This window comes from Agelaius tricolor, unplaced genomic scaffold (assembly GCF_023055355.1).
Source record: "Agelaius tricolor isolate 1412-34295 unplaced genomic scaffold, bAgeTri1.0.p SCAF_7, whole genome shotgun sequence".
Classification (NCBI taxonomy): domain Eukaryota; kingdom Metazoa; phylum Chordata; class Aves; order Passeriformes; family Icteridae; genus Agelaius; species Agelaius tricolor.
The window spans coordinates 14,043,680-14,062,066 of NW_027269267.1; the positions used below are offsets into that span (position 1 = coordinate 14,043,680).

Consider the following 18,387-nt stretch of genomic DNA (forward strand, 5'->3'; position numbering starts at 1 on the left):
GCCTGCTTGGAGAGGGCTGAGCCTTGGCTTCTGTGCCTGCTTGGAGAGGGCTGAGCCTTGGCATTGCTCACTGCTATTATTGGGCTACTTGGTGTTGCTTCTACAGAGTTTTGAATGCTTTTTTTGTGTTGTTTTTTTCCTCATTGGGAACCCTTGAGCTGCTAATTGTCTCTATGTCAATACTCTGTCCCTTGGCAGCAACCTTCCCTTTCTCCCTGCAGCTCTGCTCTGCAGAATGTCTGGCAGCACTTTCTCAGAGCTTAGCAGTTCTCCAAAATGTCTGCACCATTTCAGCTTGTGTGGAAACTGTTCCTTAGTTTCTAGAAGACATCTGTGATCTGACGCCTGAATCTCTAGAGGGGAGACTGACACTTTTCAGATGCTAAATTGTATTAAAGGAAACAAAAGTAATTTTATCCTACTGCTAGTTCTCTACATATGCTGTGATCCTGCCTGCATCAGGGATGTTGGGCAGGTAGGTGTTAGAGAAGGGGCCTAGGTGTGGTTGTGAAGGGAAAAGACACCTGCAAATGGAAATTGCCTTAGGACAATTCTCTCTCCTTAGAACTGACCAAAACTGTCCAAAATATTGTCAAAATTTGTCTGATTTCTCCCACAAAATGTAAAGGCTGTTGAAGAAAATTTTCCTGTTTTTCAGTGCACTTTCCACAGCAGGGATTTCTTTTCCTTGTTTGAAGAACAATAAAGACTATTCTGAGACTTAAGCAGAACACCAACTGCTCAATTATTTCTCAGGAAGAGGCATCAGTATAGGTGTAACAAGCTTTTTTGCATGCAAAGAAATGGCAACAAATAGAGAAATGGGAGGGAAAGAAAGAAAAAGATGTTCTGCAAAAATAGGTTTTGAGCTCTTTCAATCTACTGTTGTGATTATCCTCCTATTGTCAACCAGTACAATGTGGAGACAGACCTCTAGATTTCCCTGCTTTTGCTGAAACGAAGATGCTCATGCTGATTCAGACAACTGCTAGAATCACCTAGCTAACATTTTGTAAGGCATCTAAAGCAGTTAAGAGATCAGTGTGTTATCTAACCCTCTTCCCCTAAAAACTGTCTTAAAAATAGTCATCCATTTTACCTGGGAGCTAAGAAGGTGCAAGTAGATTCATGAGCTGTCCTGAAGAGACACGTGAATGGCTGTCAGCAAAAGCAGCACTCAGACTGTTTCTGAAAGGGTAAGGAAGCCAAATGCCTCAAATTATTCAAATGATTGAATAGGTGGAGTTGTTGCAACAGACCCATTCTAGCATTTGCATTAGGTGTGTAGCAAATGACTGCTGTGTTCTCTGTTATCCATGAGTCTTCAGGGCTTCTTTACTGCTTGCACTAAATCCACCTATGCCCTAACTTGTCCAATTTACCACTGATTGTATTCCAACAGGATCACAGAATGTGCTGAGCTGAAGGGACCCATCAGGATCATCAAGTCCAGCTCCTGGCCCTGGACAGGACATCCCCAAGAATCACACCCTGTGCATGAGAGCATTGTCCAATGTCCAGACTTCTTCAACTCTGTCAGGCTTGGTGGTGTAAGCACTTCCCTGGGGAGCCTGTTCCAGTGCCCACCCACCTTCTGGTTGAGGAACTTTTTCCTGATATCCAACCTAAACCTCCCTTGACTCACCTTCAGGCCATTCCCTTGGGTCCTGTCACTGGTCACAGAGCAGAGATCAGTGCCTGCCCTTCCCCTCAGGAGGAAGCTGTCACTGCAGTGAGGTCTCCCCTCAGTCTCCTCCAGGCTGAACAGACCAAGTGCCCTCAGCTGCTCCTCACATGGCTTCCCCTCAGGGCCCTTCACCATCCTCATTACCCTTCTTTGAACACTCTCTAAGAGCTTCACAATGTTACCCAAATCCTTCCCCTGCTCCACTTCTGGGAACCATGGGATCACAATGATTGCTGTGGGTATTTTTTCTTGGCTTTTTCTTTGGAAGCAAACATTGCATAGAGGGTAGGTTCTAGTTGTCCTGGGTGTGCAGGCATGAGCCTACACCCTTGCACATCCTCCCTGATGGGTGCCCACATGATTTTTTCTAAAGCAAGGCAGAGGCCAGGGTGAGGGTGAGGGTGAAGGAGCAGACAGGACAATTGGAGGGTGGGATGTAGGGATAAGAGGATCTATAGCCAGCAGAGCACCCTCAACTCCTGAAACACATCCTTTGGGTATTAAGTCATGAGGCCCTGGTGAGAGGCCTGAGACATGAGAAACACGAAGGCATGGCAGAACTTGCCTTTCAAGGAGGTCTGCTGAGGGAACTTTTTCAAGGTTCCAGCACTGGCCACTCTGCAGCCAACAGGAGCCCACACCACAGTGTTCTGAAACAGGAGGGATTCAGCTAGTGTGGCTTTAAAGTTAATAGCTTGAAGGACAGGTGGAAAAGAAGAGCATGGAGCAGCTCCTGTTTACCACCCCACTCCTGCAGCACTACAAGGTGTTGAGAGATTCCCCCCTTTTGTGGGCTGCATTCCCCTGCATGGCCCTCCAGGAGATTTCATGGCCAGTGCTCACCCTCCTGCCTGCATCTTTAGCACATGGACACCCAAAGCATATGACTCATCTTCTCCCATGTTCTAATTAATTCCTTCCACGTGTCTGAAGCCTCTTAAGCCTCAATCACACACCTCTGTGTATGCTTATCTCTGTTTAATGCTGTTAATCACAGAAAACACTGATAATATTACCTTTACCCTTCCTCACACAATAATCCCAGGCAAACACAGCATAAAGGTTGTGCACTCACCCTAACAATCATTACTTTACTACAGCTGTATAAAACCAGTTGTGAAATTTATCTTCTAGCTCTTGTCAACTGTTTTCAAATACTTCAATCGCAAACACGTAGCTGAAAGTGATCTGAAAGGGATGGTTATCAGAACTGAGACTGAACGAATTCCTGGCACTCTGTTTTGTTTTTCCATCCCCAGACTGATTAAGATCCAGCTTGGAGGTGGTGACTTGCAATGTTTTCATTTCAGGAGTACCTGAATGCAGGCCCTGCAATGGAGTCCAGTTGTTTCCAGGCTCCTCCATTAGGCAGGACACAGCTATTGGTCTGAGCCAGAGGAGGGCAAGAGAGTCTTAGTTAAAAAAAAAAGGGAAACAAAATTTGTAACAATAAGGCCCACATATTCTGCCACAGCCACATAAACTGTAACTCAGGAAAGCTCTTGGGCATGTGTTAAAGAAAATATATGCCTAATATATTTCTATATCTATATGTATAAATATATATCTAATTTTATAGAGAATATATATTTATATAGAATATATGCCTAATTTTGGTCTGAAAAGGCTTCTGTGTAAGTAAGTGATGTCTGGAATGAGATCTCTATGACTGTACACAGTAAACAGATTTGCTGCCAAATCCAAAGTCTGCTTGGCAACCACCACAGTACATCTTATTGCTGAAATATGTCAGATGAAGGTCACAACAAGTGTTAAATACCTATCCAAAAGCAGAATAGCCAGTGATACCTGTGGCTAAATCAGGCCCACACTGATCTTTACAAGATACATTTAACAGACATGACAGACACCAGCCCAACAGCAATGAGTGAAGACTTTTGCAGCGCCCCAGCAGCCTCCTCTGGACCTACAGACACACTTCTTACACACTCCATCTGCTTTCAAAGGCACTCTCCAGCTACAGCACATGGATCTGCTTTTCCATGCCACAGATCCCACACATCAAAGCATTCCCTTGAACCACGACAGAAAACACAAAGATGCTTTACCAACTCAAAATATTTTATTTTCCAATTTTGAAGCTGATTGTACTTGCAGCCAACCATCCCCAATGCTGTTATGAAATTCAGTATTGCTCTTCAAGCCTGTGTATGGACTCATGGCCTAGATTGCACTGATATAAAGCAACATTAGGAATATGCTAATAGTCATAATGTTAAAATACATTAAGTAGATTTGTCATGTTAAGAATAAGTTAGCTGATCCCAGCTAACTCACTCTAATGCAGAGTAAAAATTTTCACATGAATTATTTTTTAAGGGAAAAGTGCAGATTCTCTCAAATTAATGCAGTCCAAGAGTCTATATTAATTTCCCAGACTGCCTACTTAGAAAAAAATATTAAATATAAAAATTGCATCAACCATTTCAAAACAAAAATAATTCAAGTTTTCTACTATAATGGAATCCTTCAGTTGTTAAAGAAAATATTGTTTCTGACCTCAATCGAAAAGAAAAAACCATTTTGAGTCAGCCCCAACTTCTACTTCAGGTGGTTCACTAGTTGTTTTTAGTATGTTTCATTTCCCACCAATTCCCAAACAGAATGCAATGTTTTAATTCAGTGTGAGCCATAAATAAAGCCCTGCTGTGTGTTGGAGTGTGTCCAGAGAAGGGCCACAGAAATGATGAGAGGGCTGGAGCACTTCAGCCTATGAGGACAGGCTGAGGGAGATGGGACTGCTCAGCCTAGAGAACAGAGGGCTCTGGGAAGAGGCCACTTTGTTGTGGCCTTCCAGTACCTAAAGGGGACTACAAGAAACACGGGGACACCCTTTTTAGCAGGGCCTGTTGCAATAGCACAAGGGATAAAGGTTAAAAAACTACAAGAGCATAGATTTAGCCAAGATATAAGGAAGACTTTTTTACAGAGAGAGGTGTCAAATAATGGAATGGGTGGCCCAGAGATGTGGCAGGTGCTCTGTCCCTGGAAACATTCAAGGTCAGGTTGGATGGGGCTCTGAGCAACCTGATCTAGGTGAAAATGTCCTGCTCACTGCAGGGGCTTGGACGAGAAGTCCTTTCAAGGTCTCTTCCAACCCAAAGTGTCCTGTGACTCCATCTGCCTATCTTTGCTCTCTTGCCCTTCCCTGGACACACTCCAGCACCTCAACGTCCTCTTTGTCATGAGGGGCCCAAACCTGAACAAAAGATTTGAGGTGTGGCCTCACCAGAGGGACAGCCCCGCCCTGGGCCTGCTGGCCACGCTCTCGCTGATCCAGGCCAGGTGCCAGGTCCTTCCTGGCTGCCTGGGCACACGCTGGCCCCTGCTCAGCTGGCTGGTGACCAGCACCCCAACAGCCCTTTCAATGACTGCCACCCTCACTGTTAGTGCAGGGATCCTGAGTGTCATTATCCCCATTTACCAAGCAGAGAACCAAAGCACCATGTAACACCACAGACCAGAAGATATCCCAGACTCTAACTCCTATCTTCCTTTTCCATTGACAGAGAACCTGCTGTCTGCAGGAAGAAAACCTGACATATTTACAAACAGTAACTGTGTATTTACCAATTTAGGCTGTGAATTGACTAGGAATGTAAAAAGTCTTGCCCTAGAGAGATCATTGTTTCTGTAGGTGAAGAGCCCATATGGGTTTGGGGATTTCAGAACAAACATGAGACTCTATTTACTGATCAGAATTAGCTATGGTGAGCTTGTGGTGTAGAGTGAGAGATGATCTATTGTAATGGAGGAAGCATGGAAAAATGCTGTGTTGGACATATGACAGCAATCCAGGGTCTTATCTTAAAAAATCTTAAGATTTTTTAAAAGTCAAAAAAGATGAAAAATAATTACTCTGAATTAACTCTAAATCATAGCCATTCTAATAGCTAAAATATAAAATAAAATCATATTGTAAGACAGTTTGGCACCATCAAGTGCTCAGTAACAGTAGAAAATGGTATAAAATCTTAGTAAATTACATGGTGTGAAAACCCTCACACCATGCACACATGGCTGGAGAATCAACAGGATTATCTTTACTGGTCTTTCAGTACTGCAGCTCACAGGCACTCATGCCATGTTCTGACATGGACAGTGGCTATTTTTGGTGCAAGAAGTTCCTGAAGCTGATCTTACAGCTCCTGCCTAACAGGAGCACTTCTAAACCTTTGGCAATGCATCCTCCACAGCTGCACCATTCAGGATAACCTCAGGAGTCTGCTTCTTGTCCCCAGGCTCTTCAGCCATGCACTCTGGAGGCTCCAGGTCGTGGTATTTCCTCCGATAGACCACCCTGGAGATCACAGTTATCAGAAACATTTCCATGATGAGCAGCTGCTGGGCAATGTCTGCCAAAAAAAAAAAAAAAAAAAAAAAAAAAGAAGGGAGATAAAGAAAAGCCCCCCAAAAGGGGAAATTACTATCAAACAACAAATGAATAATTGGCTTATTAATTTTCACCTGTGCAAAAGGAACAAACTCTCTCATCCTGTCCTTGTGTTTCTCAGACTCAGCAATGACATCTGTTACAGAATACCAGTACTGCCCATCAATAAGAATGCAATAAATTATGCATCCAAAACACAAGAGATTTAACAGTAATTATGCATGTTGATTTCTTTTCCTCTCATTTCTGATTCCAGCTCTTCTCATTATCAAGTTATTCTCTACAACCATGACAGCTATGAAACTTTTGTTATTGTTTTTAAACTAAAAAATGAGATTCTCCAAAAGCTAGTGATACCATGAAATTTGTATTTTGGGAAAACACCACAGATTGCCATCAGCAACACTGAACTGGTACTTTTATAAGTCAATGAAGAACATTCTTCCCCCAGAAAACTTACATGATCCTCTTGCTGTAGAGGAGAGTGGTGGAGCACAGGGAATGATTTTTTGTGTAGCAAATATGTTGATAATAGTGGTCTGCAGGTGGTTCAGAATGACAATAAACTGCACCAGAAACAGAAAACAAATGCCTTAGCTACCAGAAAGGGGTTTATAGTTCACACAACAATTCTGCTTTGATAACTAAACCTCCTTTGCCTCATTCCTCCTTGCTTGCCCTCCCTTTCCCCTCACCTACCAGCAGGATGCCTGCCATTCTGCAGAATTCATCTTAAGGTCAGGATGATACTGCTCTGAATAGGAGTATTAAATTAATCCAGGACTTGAAAAGCATTTCTTCTCAGGCCTTCATTTGGGAGGTACATTATACACAGACCTCACAGCAGGGATTTCAAATAATACTGAGTTCTGAATAATAGGTAACAATGTTTTAAAAATGACAGTTAATTTGACCTATGAGCTTATGTTCTTCCTTAATGGAAGAAAGACTCAAAGAACATTTTTCCTTGTTGTCTCCTCTTTTTGCCAAAGCAGAGATATTGTGGCTCCCAAATTATGAGACTGGCTTTGCCAGAAGGTATGAGGGACTCTTCACAGCTTGAGTTCAGCAGCCACCACTTGCTCATCCCATTCCATTGAGCCAGACCTTTGCTGCCATGGAGTTATCCAAGTGCCTCTGTGGCTCCCCCACATCCACAGAGTTTGCCATCCCAAACCTGCATTCACACTAACACAGCTTTGCAGGTGGGACCATCCTGTTTTCTGCCTTTATTAGTGCTTAATAATTTACCTAACTCAGTGCACCAGCCTTGATGCACGTGCTGTTCAAGGAGGAGACATTTCCAAGGATTCTGCTGGGCTCTATTCAGAGTGATGTGGAAGAGGGTGGCCTTGTCCCTGTGCTTTTTCAATCTAACCTATGTGGTTCTGTTCCTTACTGTTTAATGATTTTCAGCCAGTATTTTCACTATTATCTAATTCTGAAGTGCAGAATGGCCGAGAAAAATACTATTAAAACTGCGTATTGTGGAATGCTGGAACAGTTCAAACAACAGCTGCCTGCACAATGCAACATCTCCTCTCTGAGGTACACACCAGCATTTTAACATTGCATTTCAGGATACCACAGCTACAAAGCTTCCTTCAAGCCCCACAGAAACTGCTGTTGTGATTTCAGTGGTCTAAAGATGGACAGATTTTACATGGCTTTCACATCTCCAGCACTCCTGAGACTAGAGGTAAATTGGCTCAAAGTAAAACTGAACAGCAGCCAAGGAGAGTGCTTGAAAGGGATTCAGCTTTAATTAGGTAAAAATATGGCTTTGCACAGTGTATTTAATGGGAAAAAATACCATAAATTTTCAGCAAAGGAGCAAGAACAAGAAAGGCTGAGTAGTATCAGCAGTTAAGAGAAATACTTATCAGAAATATTAAAGTTCTCACCTGATAAAGAGCGAACTTTGGGATAATGTTCTTACACTTAAGGAGAATCCTAACTTTTCGAAACATGATTCCTACTGCCCACAGAGCACAAAGGGTGAGGGCACCAATGAAGCAGCTGATCCACAGTGCAGGTCCTTTGGGAGACACCTGAGAAGCAAATCACACCATCTTATACAACCTTACTTCAGTGTTTCCAGGAAGAAGTTGTGAACTGGATGATGTTAAAATGCTTTTTGCTATCTGCATGAAAGCTGGTGGCAGCAGCAGCTGCTGGGTTTTGCATGAGGAAGCTGCCCAGTACCAACTGGAGCATTGGCACAGGCTCTCTCCTGCAGGCACCAACACAGAGACGTGTCCAGCCTGGGGAGGTGCCAGTGACACAACCCCTCAGTGTTGCAATTGCCAGCCATGGAGTGTTTGCCTTTTCAGAGACCCCAGCAGCACGTGGCAATCCTCAACAGCTCATGAGAGCAGGTTCAGCCTGACATCTCAGGTGGGTCATTCATTTTATACCATGAAATGACAACAAAAATATTACTTTTAGTCTGAGTTATTCAAGAGGTGCCAAGTTATTATCAGATACAGATTTCTCCATCATCCTGCAGGTTACATGGTACAAAGCAGAAGTACAGTACTATCTTTTCATTTTGCACAGATATAAAAATCACCATGTCTTGCTGAAAAACACAGAATTAGGCTTCCTGTTAGCATGCCAGTACATACACTTATTTCTTAAGGCTGTACCTTACAAAACACAGGGCAGATACATCCCACAGGGCAACTTGCAGTCCTGCTATTCTAACCATACCAGCTGGGAAATGTATAATCTGATGCCCAACGCCCTCTGATGCCAAATTTCTTTCCAAGAGAGCTGAGGAAGGCAGAAATCAAGGATGTCAAGAAATTATATGCTTCAGGTGTCAAAAGAATACAGTAAAGACTCACTTGGAAATGGTCCCAGATTTCACAGTTAAGTTGTAGGTTAAGATAGTTACATCATCCCTGATACCTATGGATTTTGAGGACCTTCTCTGATTAAAATAGTTACTTACATTGTAAAGAACATAATTGCCATTAGTCCAAAGCACTATTGATAAAAATACGAGCACAGGCCGAAAGACAGCAAACTGAAAGGTGCCCAGCTTCAGCCAAAACAGGGTTTGCCTGGATGAAAAAAAAAAAAAAAGGCAACAAAAAAATTAGGCCAAGATATATTAGCAACCTTAATAACATTTTCTGGATACTGTCAACTGCAAAACTTTTCCACTCCTCTTGTAGCATGTGGCTAAAATCCGGGGAGGAATAGCTTCAAGATTAGAAAATATTTCCAAGAATTTCCCAGTGTTTATTTAATAAAGTCTCTACAGAAATAGTACTTTTCCTGCTCTGCAGCAAGTACATACTAACCAAGGCTGGGCAAAACATGATGTCTTTCTCTGCCCTGAAGCCAAGCAGGGAGACAGGAGCTGCATAACCAGTTCCTGAACAATGATGCCGTTTGCTCTTGCCTTGTTGCCTTATTATTGCAGTCCTCCCATGACATTGGACAAACCAGCCTGTTCAGCCACTTCCTAGTCCTGTGGTAGATCGAGAAGGGGGATCACACAGCCCTAGGTGAAAGGACTGGTGGTTTTTCAGTGCATTTTGAAGAGTACCATGTCAGATCTGGGCTTGCCCCTCTGCGGTCTAACAGAAGAAAGGAGCAGCCTCTCACTTGGCAAATTGCACAAGGCTGGCAGGAGAGCTCAGGATTCCTTCACTTCTGTCACTGTGAAGTGGGTCCAGAGCACACCTGTAACCTGGCCAGCCAGCTCTGCAGCCCACCAGGAGAGGGGCAGATGAACTTTCTGACAGAGGGCATGGAAGCTGGCTGACCTGAGCTCTCCTTCTGCTTTCACAGGGGAAGCTGCAGCTGCTACAGCTGCCTCATGTTTTGGTCTGTTACTGTGCATTATTTCTCATATCTTCAGTGTTGTTTTCACTGGAGTTCCTTGGACCCTGCCATCAGAGATGTCTCACAGACAGGAGGCTGCCATTTAGTGTGCTAAAAGATACAGGAACCAGGAATTACAGGAATTGCTCAATGAATATAGCTGGTAACCACAGGATTATCAACAGCACAAACCCATGTGGAAAGACCTGCAATGTTCCAGTGTGTACCTTCTCAAAGATTTATAATTCCCAGAGAGCTTTAAAGAATAATGCATATGACAAAGAGGGCAGTCCCTGCAAGGCCATGAGCTGTTTCCCTTGTTAACACAGGCCCACCTTTACTGATCACCAGACCTCTTCTGCCACATCTCTCCCTGTGCATGGATTGTTGCATTGCCTCATCTGTACCTTGTTGTTCTCCCCAGGACTGCAGATATATATGTTTGGTTTTTTTAAAGAATGAATCCCTCCCTTGGGGTAGCTCCCTGTTTCCCCATAAGATACCTATAGAAAGAATGTGTGACTGACTTTTCTCTCATATAGCTTGCCAATATCTTTTTTTTTTAAAGGTACCCTGCAATGGGGAAAGGCTGGAGGTTAGAAGCAGAGAGCAGATGGGTTTCCCAGTGGTACAGACACTGGAGAAGGAGGCCTAAGCCCTCTGCAGAGCAGAAAGCCTGGGTTTTTTTCCCAACAGAGAGCTGTCCTTCCTGCCAGCAGTAGCAGGCACTGTGTAGCTCCTGAGATGAGTCCATATGAGCTGACATCATCCTGCATAAGCTGCCACTGGGCTGAACAACAGCAAGGCAGAGGAGGGGATCCTCTCCCAAGCTCCCAGCTGCTACAACCTATACTCTATTGAAATAAAATTATGGAAACTAAAGTTTAAATTCTAATATCAAATGAGGCAGTTTAAAGAAAAATTATTGTAATAAAAGATTAGAATTTTTGAAAATGCATCAGAAACCACTATGCTGTGTTCTGTTTGCTGCTTTTCTTTAAACAGATTGTACAATCCCCTAGGACCCTCTGACACTCAAGTCCACACTCTCACAGCAAAGTCTCTTTTCAGTCCCTCAGGTTTTGCTTACAATGAGAGAAACAGTCTCATGCTCTATGCCAGTAGGAAAGCAGAGGGAAATGCAGGAGGCTTCCAGGCTGTGGAGAGGTGTGTGAGTGAGGGGGTGGCACTAACCAGAGGAGGAGCTCCACCAGGCAGTGCTCAAAGGGGGGCAGGTTTATGTTACAGTATATTGGCTCCTGGAGCTCTCCATCCTTACCCCCCTTCTCAAAGATGCTTTAATAATAAGTTTAGAAGAAGAAAACATCTGCTTTTGCCTCACCAGACAATGCCATTTCATTGAGAACAAAGCTTTACAAGAATTATATCTACTTTTTGTTCTAAAAATTATTTTAACCTCAAGTAGTTTTAAAGTTAAAATCAGGAGGAAACATTTCCATTTTATCAAAGTGAGAGAAACTTTCTATCAAGAGAGCCTCCATTTGACAATTCTGCTTGTGAAAAATACCCAATCTCAAGATATTTGTTCCTTTCTGGAATGAAAGGAAACTGAAATGTCAATTATTAGGTTTTCTAGGGTAGAAATTTCTCCTCCCACACACCTCTGCATTATAGAAACAAAATAAATTAGTGATGGTGTACAGACCCAGAGTGAGGATGCTGTTTAAAAGAAACAGTTTGAGATGTCTTGAGACTGACTTTTGGGATGCTTTGCTGTGAGCCTGGCCCTGCCAAGCTGGCTGAATTCCAGCAGCCGTTTTCAAGCTCCTCAAAGGGGAATCCTAAAGGGGTGACTCACCTGGTGATGGGCACACGAGGGAGGCAGAGGCAGCAGCAGCAACAGGGCCCGGTGGTGATGGTGAAGTGACCATTCTCAAACCGTCTGAGGAGCACCTTCTGCCCCCCACACTCTTTAATCATCATCATCAGGAACTTGTGGATAACTATGGCAAAAAATCTAGGAGAGGGAGAGAATTCCAGCTCAAACTTGCCTGTGTGTCTCGTATGCCTGTGCAGAGCAGGGCCGCCTCCTGCACAGGGTTTTTACAGCTTGTGCTTCCCAATCAACAAAAGTTCTGGCTGTGTCTTTGAGACACTTTCTGCTTTCCATCACTTTGAGGAGCAGAACTGCCCTACCCTCACTGAAAGAGGAATGAACTGAGGCACAGAGCAGGTGTGGAATTTCCCAAAGCTGCTCTGGGGGCTGGTGGCAGAGTTAAAGCACAGGCTTTCCTGGCCCCTTCATTCTGGCTGTGTTTGTCCATAAGTTATCTAGTTCTCACTAGTCTGAACCTTTTAGAACAAGTCCTCTTGCTCCTCAAACGTGGCTTTCAACCAACAAACATGGCTAAGTTCACATATTGAATTAGCTATTATTATATTATTAGCTATCATTGAATGTGCTGGCCCAGGCAGGGTGGGGTTCCTCTGCAGACAAAGCACCTACTGCTGCAGCTCCACCTCTCCCTCCTGCCCCAGCTGCACATTCCCAACCCTACCCAGGAACTGCAGATTATGCCACCAAACATGGAAACCCAATCCATAAAAGAGGTCCTCTGCTGCACTGCCTGCAGCTTGGGCAAGGCAGAAGAGGGAATTTAAACCTGCTTGAAGTGCCATTGGATTGTTGGAAGTTTCTGGCAATCTGCACTACCTGCACACACTGCCACATGCCAACAGTATTCCCTACTCCTGTGTTGTCCCTCCTCTTTTACTCATCTCCAGATGTGGAGTGCTCAGGGCCATGGCACAGCCCCACTCAGCCCTGCCCAGCAGGGCTGTGCCATCACCTCCAGAAAGCAGGAGCACATTTCTCCCTTCTTCTCTGCGTGTGCCAGAGCTGTCATGCTCACACAAAAAGTGCTTTCATCAGGACAACCGTGGAACGTTTTTGCACTGATGTGCTCACTGGGGGCTCACTTGGCACCATTAATAATAGACCTCCATGGCTCATCATTAGTAAAAGTGCAGGGAAGAAGTCACAGGCCAGACTCTCATCCCACATGGCATGCAGAGAGAGGAAAGACAGACTGCTGCTCCAAAGAGGCTGTCAGTCCAGGGAATCAATTACATGTGAGTCACAGATCCTTCACATTGACATTCCCACACTAGGGGACTGGAGCACTGGGAACTGTTTCAGCATTTTCCACCTCCCAGGAAAGAGCTGCCAAGAGATTTCAACTCAAACAAAGAAATTACTGAATTGTTAAATTTACAGAATGACTGTGTTACCAAGAGCAGCAGATGTTTAAAGGGAAGAAATTCAGGGTTTGGAGCAACACCTAGACACAAGCAGAATACTCACATTCCTGCTGTGAAATCTGTAAACATTGTTGAGCGAGGAACCCACATGCCAATGCATGAAGTAGAGGAGATCACCTACAAAGAAAAGGGAGGAAGGTTGTATGAAGGGCAGAGAGCTCATGTGGTTCCTGTGGATTTTCAGGGAAGCCTTATTTTCAGCATTGAACTTTATCTCGTTTCCATGTTTAACTTACTGGAGCTGCAGCATTAATCCAAATTATGATTGATCTCTTGGAGGAGGGGATTTTCCTGTAGATGTAGACAGCTTCCTCTATAAACACCAGAATGGCAATGAGCGTCATCAGAGTCAAGATTGCAAAGAGAAATCTCCCTGGAAGGTCAAGGCCTGCAGAGAGAGAAAAGCAAACTGACAGTTCTGATTTATTTCATAAACTTCTCAAATATTAATGTAACAACACCATCTCTGAGGGGCTTCCTTGCCTTATTCCTGCAGATACTTGCACTCATCCCTAGTTACACAGGCAGACACTGACTCCACAGAACCATTCAAATACTGAAGTTCATGACTAAATCTTTCCAGGATCCACAGACAGCAGGCAGGAAGAATACGCCCTCACCTTCTGAAAGCATTATGCAATAGTCCCTTTCAGAAAGGGGGAGTTCCAGGACAAATATCCTTAGATGACTGTAAATATGTAGCAGAAATAAATACATAATCTGGGAACTTTTCCAGGCAGGCTACAAGCAAACATGTATTCACTCAGTATTAGTTCTCTGCTTCCAGCATATGCTCATAGGCATGATACATGTCACTTCCTTAGGCAGGCAAGCTTACTAGGAGCTCAGTGGAATTTTGTAGGGCACACGAGCAATGTAAGGAAAAGTCCCTGATATCCCAAGCCCGAGATAAAACTTGGTGTCTTCACCAAAATCTTTTTTGCTTCTCCCTTAAACATTTCAACATTTACTCATAGATTATAGGTTTTATCATTGACACTGGGTATGGGTATGAACTTTGACCCACAACTGACAGCTGAAGTGTATTTTCTCCCAATGGATGTGTTTCCAGAGACAAAAAAAAGTGGAGTCATGCTCAATTCAGGAGAAGTTCATGCTCATCATCAGTACTAACTCCTGCCGGACCCGCCGCCTATCGGAAGGCAAAGCAGAGCCCCTGCCCCAGCCTCTTTAATCCAACCTGCTTCAAAAAAACCTGGCACTTCCAGACTTGGCTGCAGGCGGGGCAGTGCACGTCTCAGTGACACCTCCACTCCTTAAATCTCGCCGGAGGGAGCCCGAGACCCGGCGCGGCTCCAGGGGCCGGTTCAGCGCTTGGCTCCCGTTGTTCTGAGCCACCCCAGCCGAGCCCGGGCTGGGCCGTGCTGGGCTCCCGCCCTGCCCCGGAGCCCGCTCGGCCCCCAGACAGGCGGAGGATCGGCCGGGACAGGCGGGTGCCGGCCTCCGAACGGGGATTTCCTCGCCGGGGAAGAACGGCGAAGGGGCACGCAGGGACAGGGACAGGGACAGGGACAGGGACAGGGACAGGGACAGGGACAGGGGATGGGCAGGGACAGGGGCAGAGGGACGGACAGCGACAGGGGGACGGACAGGGAGGGGGAAGAGGGACCGACAGGGACAGAGGCACAGGCAGAGGCAGCAGCACGCACAGGGGCAGGGGCAGGGGCAGGGGATGGGCAGGGGCAGGGGCAGGGGCAGCCCCCGCCATCCCGCCGCGGGTAGGTGCCGAGGGCGCTGCCGCGCAGGGGCCGCCCCGGGTCTCCGGCGGGCAGCCCCCTCTCCTCCCGGCCCGCACTTACTCCGGAGAAGCTCCTCCGAGTAGGGCGGCTCGCTGGAGCCGCAGGACGGGTGCAGGGTCCCGTTCGCCTCGCCCTCCATGGCTGCGCGGAGCCCCGGCGGTGCCGGGGCCGGGGTCGGTGCGTGCCCGGCCGCGGGTCCCTGCCGAGTGCGGGCGGCGATGCGCGGCGCGGTGCCGGCGGCCGGGCCCGGTTAATGATTACCCCGAGCCGGGCGGGCAGGCACCGAGCCCGCGCTGCCTCCTGGCGCCCGGCACGGCGGCACGGGCAGCGCCGAGCCCGGGCAGTGCATAGCCCGGGACAGTGCATAGCCCGGACAGTGCATAGCCCGGACAGTGCATAGCCCGGGCAGTGCATAGCCCGGGACAGTGCATAGCCCGGACAGTGCCATAGCCCGGGACAGTGCATAGCCCGGACAGTGCATAGCCCGGGCAGTGCATAGCCCGGGACAGTGCATAGCCCGGACAGTGCCATAGCCCGGGCAGTGCATAGCCGGGACAGTGCATAGCCCGGACAGTGCCATAGCCCGGGCAGTGCATAGCCGGGACAGTGCATAGCCCGGACAGTGCATAGCCCGGGACAGTGCCATAGCCCGGGACAGTGCATAGCCCGGACAGTGCCATAGCCCGGGACAGCGCCGAGCCCGGGACAGCGCGGCCACCCCGCGGCCGCCCCGCCTGCCACGGGCCGCGGCTGTTCCCGGTGGTCCCCGTGTCTCTGCCCGGCTTCGGAGGAGCTGCTTGCGGCACCCAGGCGGCCCTGCCCGGGCCCACATTCCCAGCCCCGAGCCGGGTCTCGGCAGCCGAGGGGCGCTGGAGCCGGCCGGGGGACGGCAGGGATGGCCAGGGCCGTGTCCGCCTTCGCTCCAGCCCCAGGGCACGGGCAGAAGCTGCTCTGTCAGTAGGGCAGGTGTTTGAGGGACTCTTCATGGCACCCTTCACCAAAGGCTCCCCGATCCACTTGGCTGCAACGAGGTGAGACGCTGATGGGGAGCGCAGGGAGGGCAGGAATGTACCGAGAGATTCTCCGCTTTCCCCCTGCTGGAAGGATTCTTTCTGCAGCCTGAGCGCTTTCAGGCTGTTTCCAGGGAAAGGGAATGAGTACTGACATGATGGGATTTGGTGACCCACCACGTTGATCAGGATACTCAGTCTGAAAGCTGGCGAACCCTGATGGTTACTGCGCTGGGTGACAAAACGACAGGGACACGCTGTAACAATGAGCACAGAGGGTGTCCGGGGGAAGGAGGACAGTCCTCATCACCTATGCAGTGATAAACGATTGCCACTCACGAAAAAGATCCTGGGGGCACAGTGGACAGTCTTCAAAAATGACAGCAAGAATCAGCATGGGACAAAATGCAAAGCACTGTGAGAAATTTGTGGACAAAAAAATGAAGACACAAAACAGCTAAAATACATATGGAGGCCTCCCTGCACCATGGTGATGTTCTAGAAAATTTAACAAATTGAAGTGGGCAGGTGAGGAATTTAGGGACATTTTTAGCACGAAGGGCCCTTGTGCTGAGGGCTGTCATCTTACAGTTTTCACAGGGTTTCCAAAGGTTTTACAGGAAGGACAGGCTGGACACTGAAACACTGCCAGCAGGAACACAAGGACTGCTTACTATCTAACACAGCAGGTACCCAACTGAGGGAAGGCAGGCTCCTTCCAGAGTGGCAGGATTTGGGAGCAGGACAGATGAGGCTACTGACAGCCTGGTCTGTTGCTGTCAGGAGAGCTTGGTTACAGATCAAAGTAATTTACTTTGAGTATTCCTTGGCATTGCTGGCATTGTTTTCACTGCGTTGAGAGGTGAGGATGAAAGCCTTTCACCAGAAGGGATGTGACAGTAAGTGGCTGTTGGAATGTGGTATCTGCCCAATTCTCACAGTCTGCCCTGAGCATTCTCCACCCAGCACATCTGCTGCTGCCCAGCTGCAGAAACATACAGGCAAAATCCATGAAACACTGTTCCAGCTTATTTTCTATTTGAAAGTCTGTTTTCTCATCCTGAAAAAACAGTTGCTTGTAGAGAGGAAAATGACCTCAAAAGGCCATTCATTTTCTACACAGTTTGCTTGATTTTTTTTTACCAACTATTTTCAGGTGGTCACATATTCCAAAATGTGACCAAAAACTCATTAGGATTCCTGAGATTTAAAGACAGCCCAAGGCCTTTGAATGTTCTTCCTGAGCAGACACAACAGGATTGCCATCTGTTGCTCTTTTAGTTGCCTGCTCCTTGTATTCCCCAAAAGCTAAAAATATAACCCCCTTACCTGTGAATTCCTTTTTCTGAATGAGGCAGGTTTGGCAATGCTTGTGTTGAAGACATTCATAGACTAAGTGTAAAAGACTCAAGAATTCCCTGAACTCAATAACAGTTTTAATTTTATAATCATATTTAAGACATTCAGAAATACCAGTTTGGAACAAATACTGCAGCAGACACTAAACATGGCATTAAAGAGTTTCCTGTCTCAAACCTATAGAAAATTACCAGGCTGAAGTTTAGAGGTTAAGGATTAATTCCCACCCGGTGCTGTAGGGGTCCAACTCTCCAACTCTCTTCTTCTACTGGAGCATCTCATGCAAAATAGAGTCTAAAAAGAGACCTATTGTGATTCCTTTTTGTGTAGATACACCATTTGCCATTTTTGGGTCAAACATTGGACCCACTTCCTTAAAAGCTGCCATATGTCCTGGGGGGAGTGTGAATCACCTTTTCCTCACATTCTGGACTGTGTCTTGGCAACAATATTTGCCTGACAGTGTTTAAATGTAGTAAAGCAAACTGAAGAATGTGCCATGATTCCTCAGTTACCACACCAGAGGTCTGCTGCTCTGTGCTCATTTTCTTAGACCAGGCTTTTCAGCAGTGCCCTCTCTGCTCTGCCCTCTAAGCATTAACAATGAATCCTTTAAATTCCCATAAGCCTGAGTATGTTTTCCTCCCAGCTTCACTATTCAGTTTTTGGTTTAACCTTTTAGTTCAATATATTGTATTTTCCATGAAAAATCAGCCAACCAACCAAACCCCAAAGCCACCTTCTGCGCTGGATGAGTATTTATAAATGGATCACCTATCCATTTAGATGCATCAAGGGATTGTCACAGGTCCTCAGAATAAAAACCACCTCTGAACACAGTTCCCTTCCTCTGTTGACCAGGGGCTGTCGAGTGCTCTATGGTTCAGCCCTCCTCCAGACACTGCCAGCTCAGACTTGTTTCTTCTCAAGAAGAAACCTTGGCTTCTACTTTGCCCCTTTGCTTCTACTTTGCCCCTTTGCTTCTGCTTGTGTTCATCTTTTAAAGAGCACTGCAGGTGCTTATCTTTCTTCCATTTT

General features: G+C 46.4%; 1 protein-coding gene across 1 annotated transcript; it reads right to left on the minus strand.

Moving 5' to 3' along the window:
* Positions 1-3,748: 3,748 nt before the first annotated feature.
* LOC139591914 (organic solute transporter subunit alpha-like) lies at positions 3,749-15,257 on the minus strand. Its single transcript, XM_071431139.1, has 8 exons — positions 15,041-15,257; positions 13,457-13,608; positions 13,264-13,337; positions 11,758-11,916; positions 9,058-9,169; positions 8,006-8,152; positions 6,562-6,667; positions 3,749-6,063 (listed from the first exon to the last, which is right to left on the minus strand). Exons 1-8 carry the CDS (start codon positions 15,117-15,119, stop codon positions 5,876-5,878), a joined length of 1,017 nt encoding a protein of 338 aa, XP_071287240.1. The 5' UTR covers positions 15,120-15,257; the 3' UTR covers positions 3,749-5,875.
* Positions 15,258-18,387: the final 3,130 nt, after the last annotated feature.

Excerpts from the sequence above, each read along its gene's own strand:
- LOC139591914 (XM_071431139.1), bottom strand. The coding sequence starts at position 15,119 with ATGGAGGGCGAGGCGAACGGGACCCTGCACCCGTCCTGCGGCTCCAGC. Across the intron at positions 13,609-15,040 it reads CTCGGAGGAGCTTCTCCGGA|GCCTTGACCTTCCAGGGAGA; the intron begins GTAAGTGCGGGC and ends CTCTCTCTGCAG. Across the intron at positions 11,917-13,263 it reads ACAGATTTCACAGCAGGAAT|ATTTTTTGCCATAGTTATCC; the intron begins GTGAGTATTCTG and ends TCCCTCTCCTAG.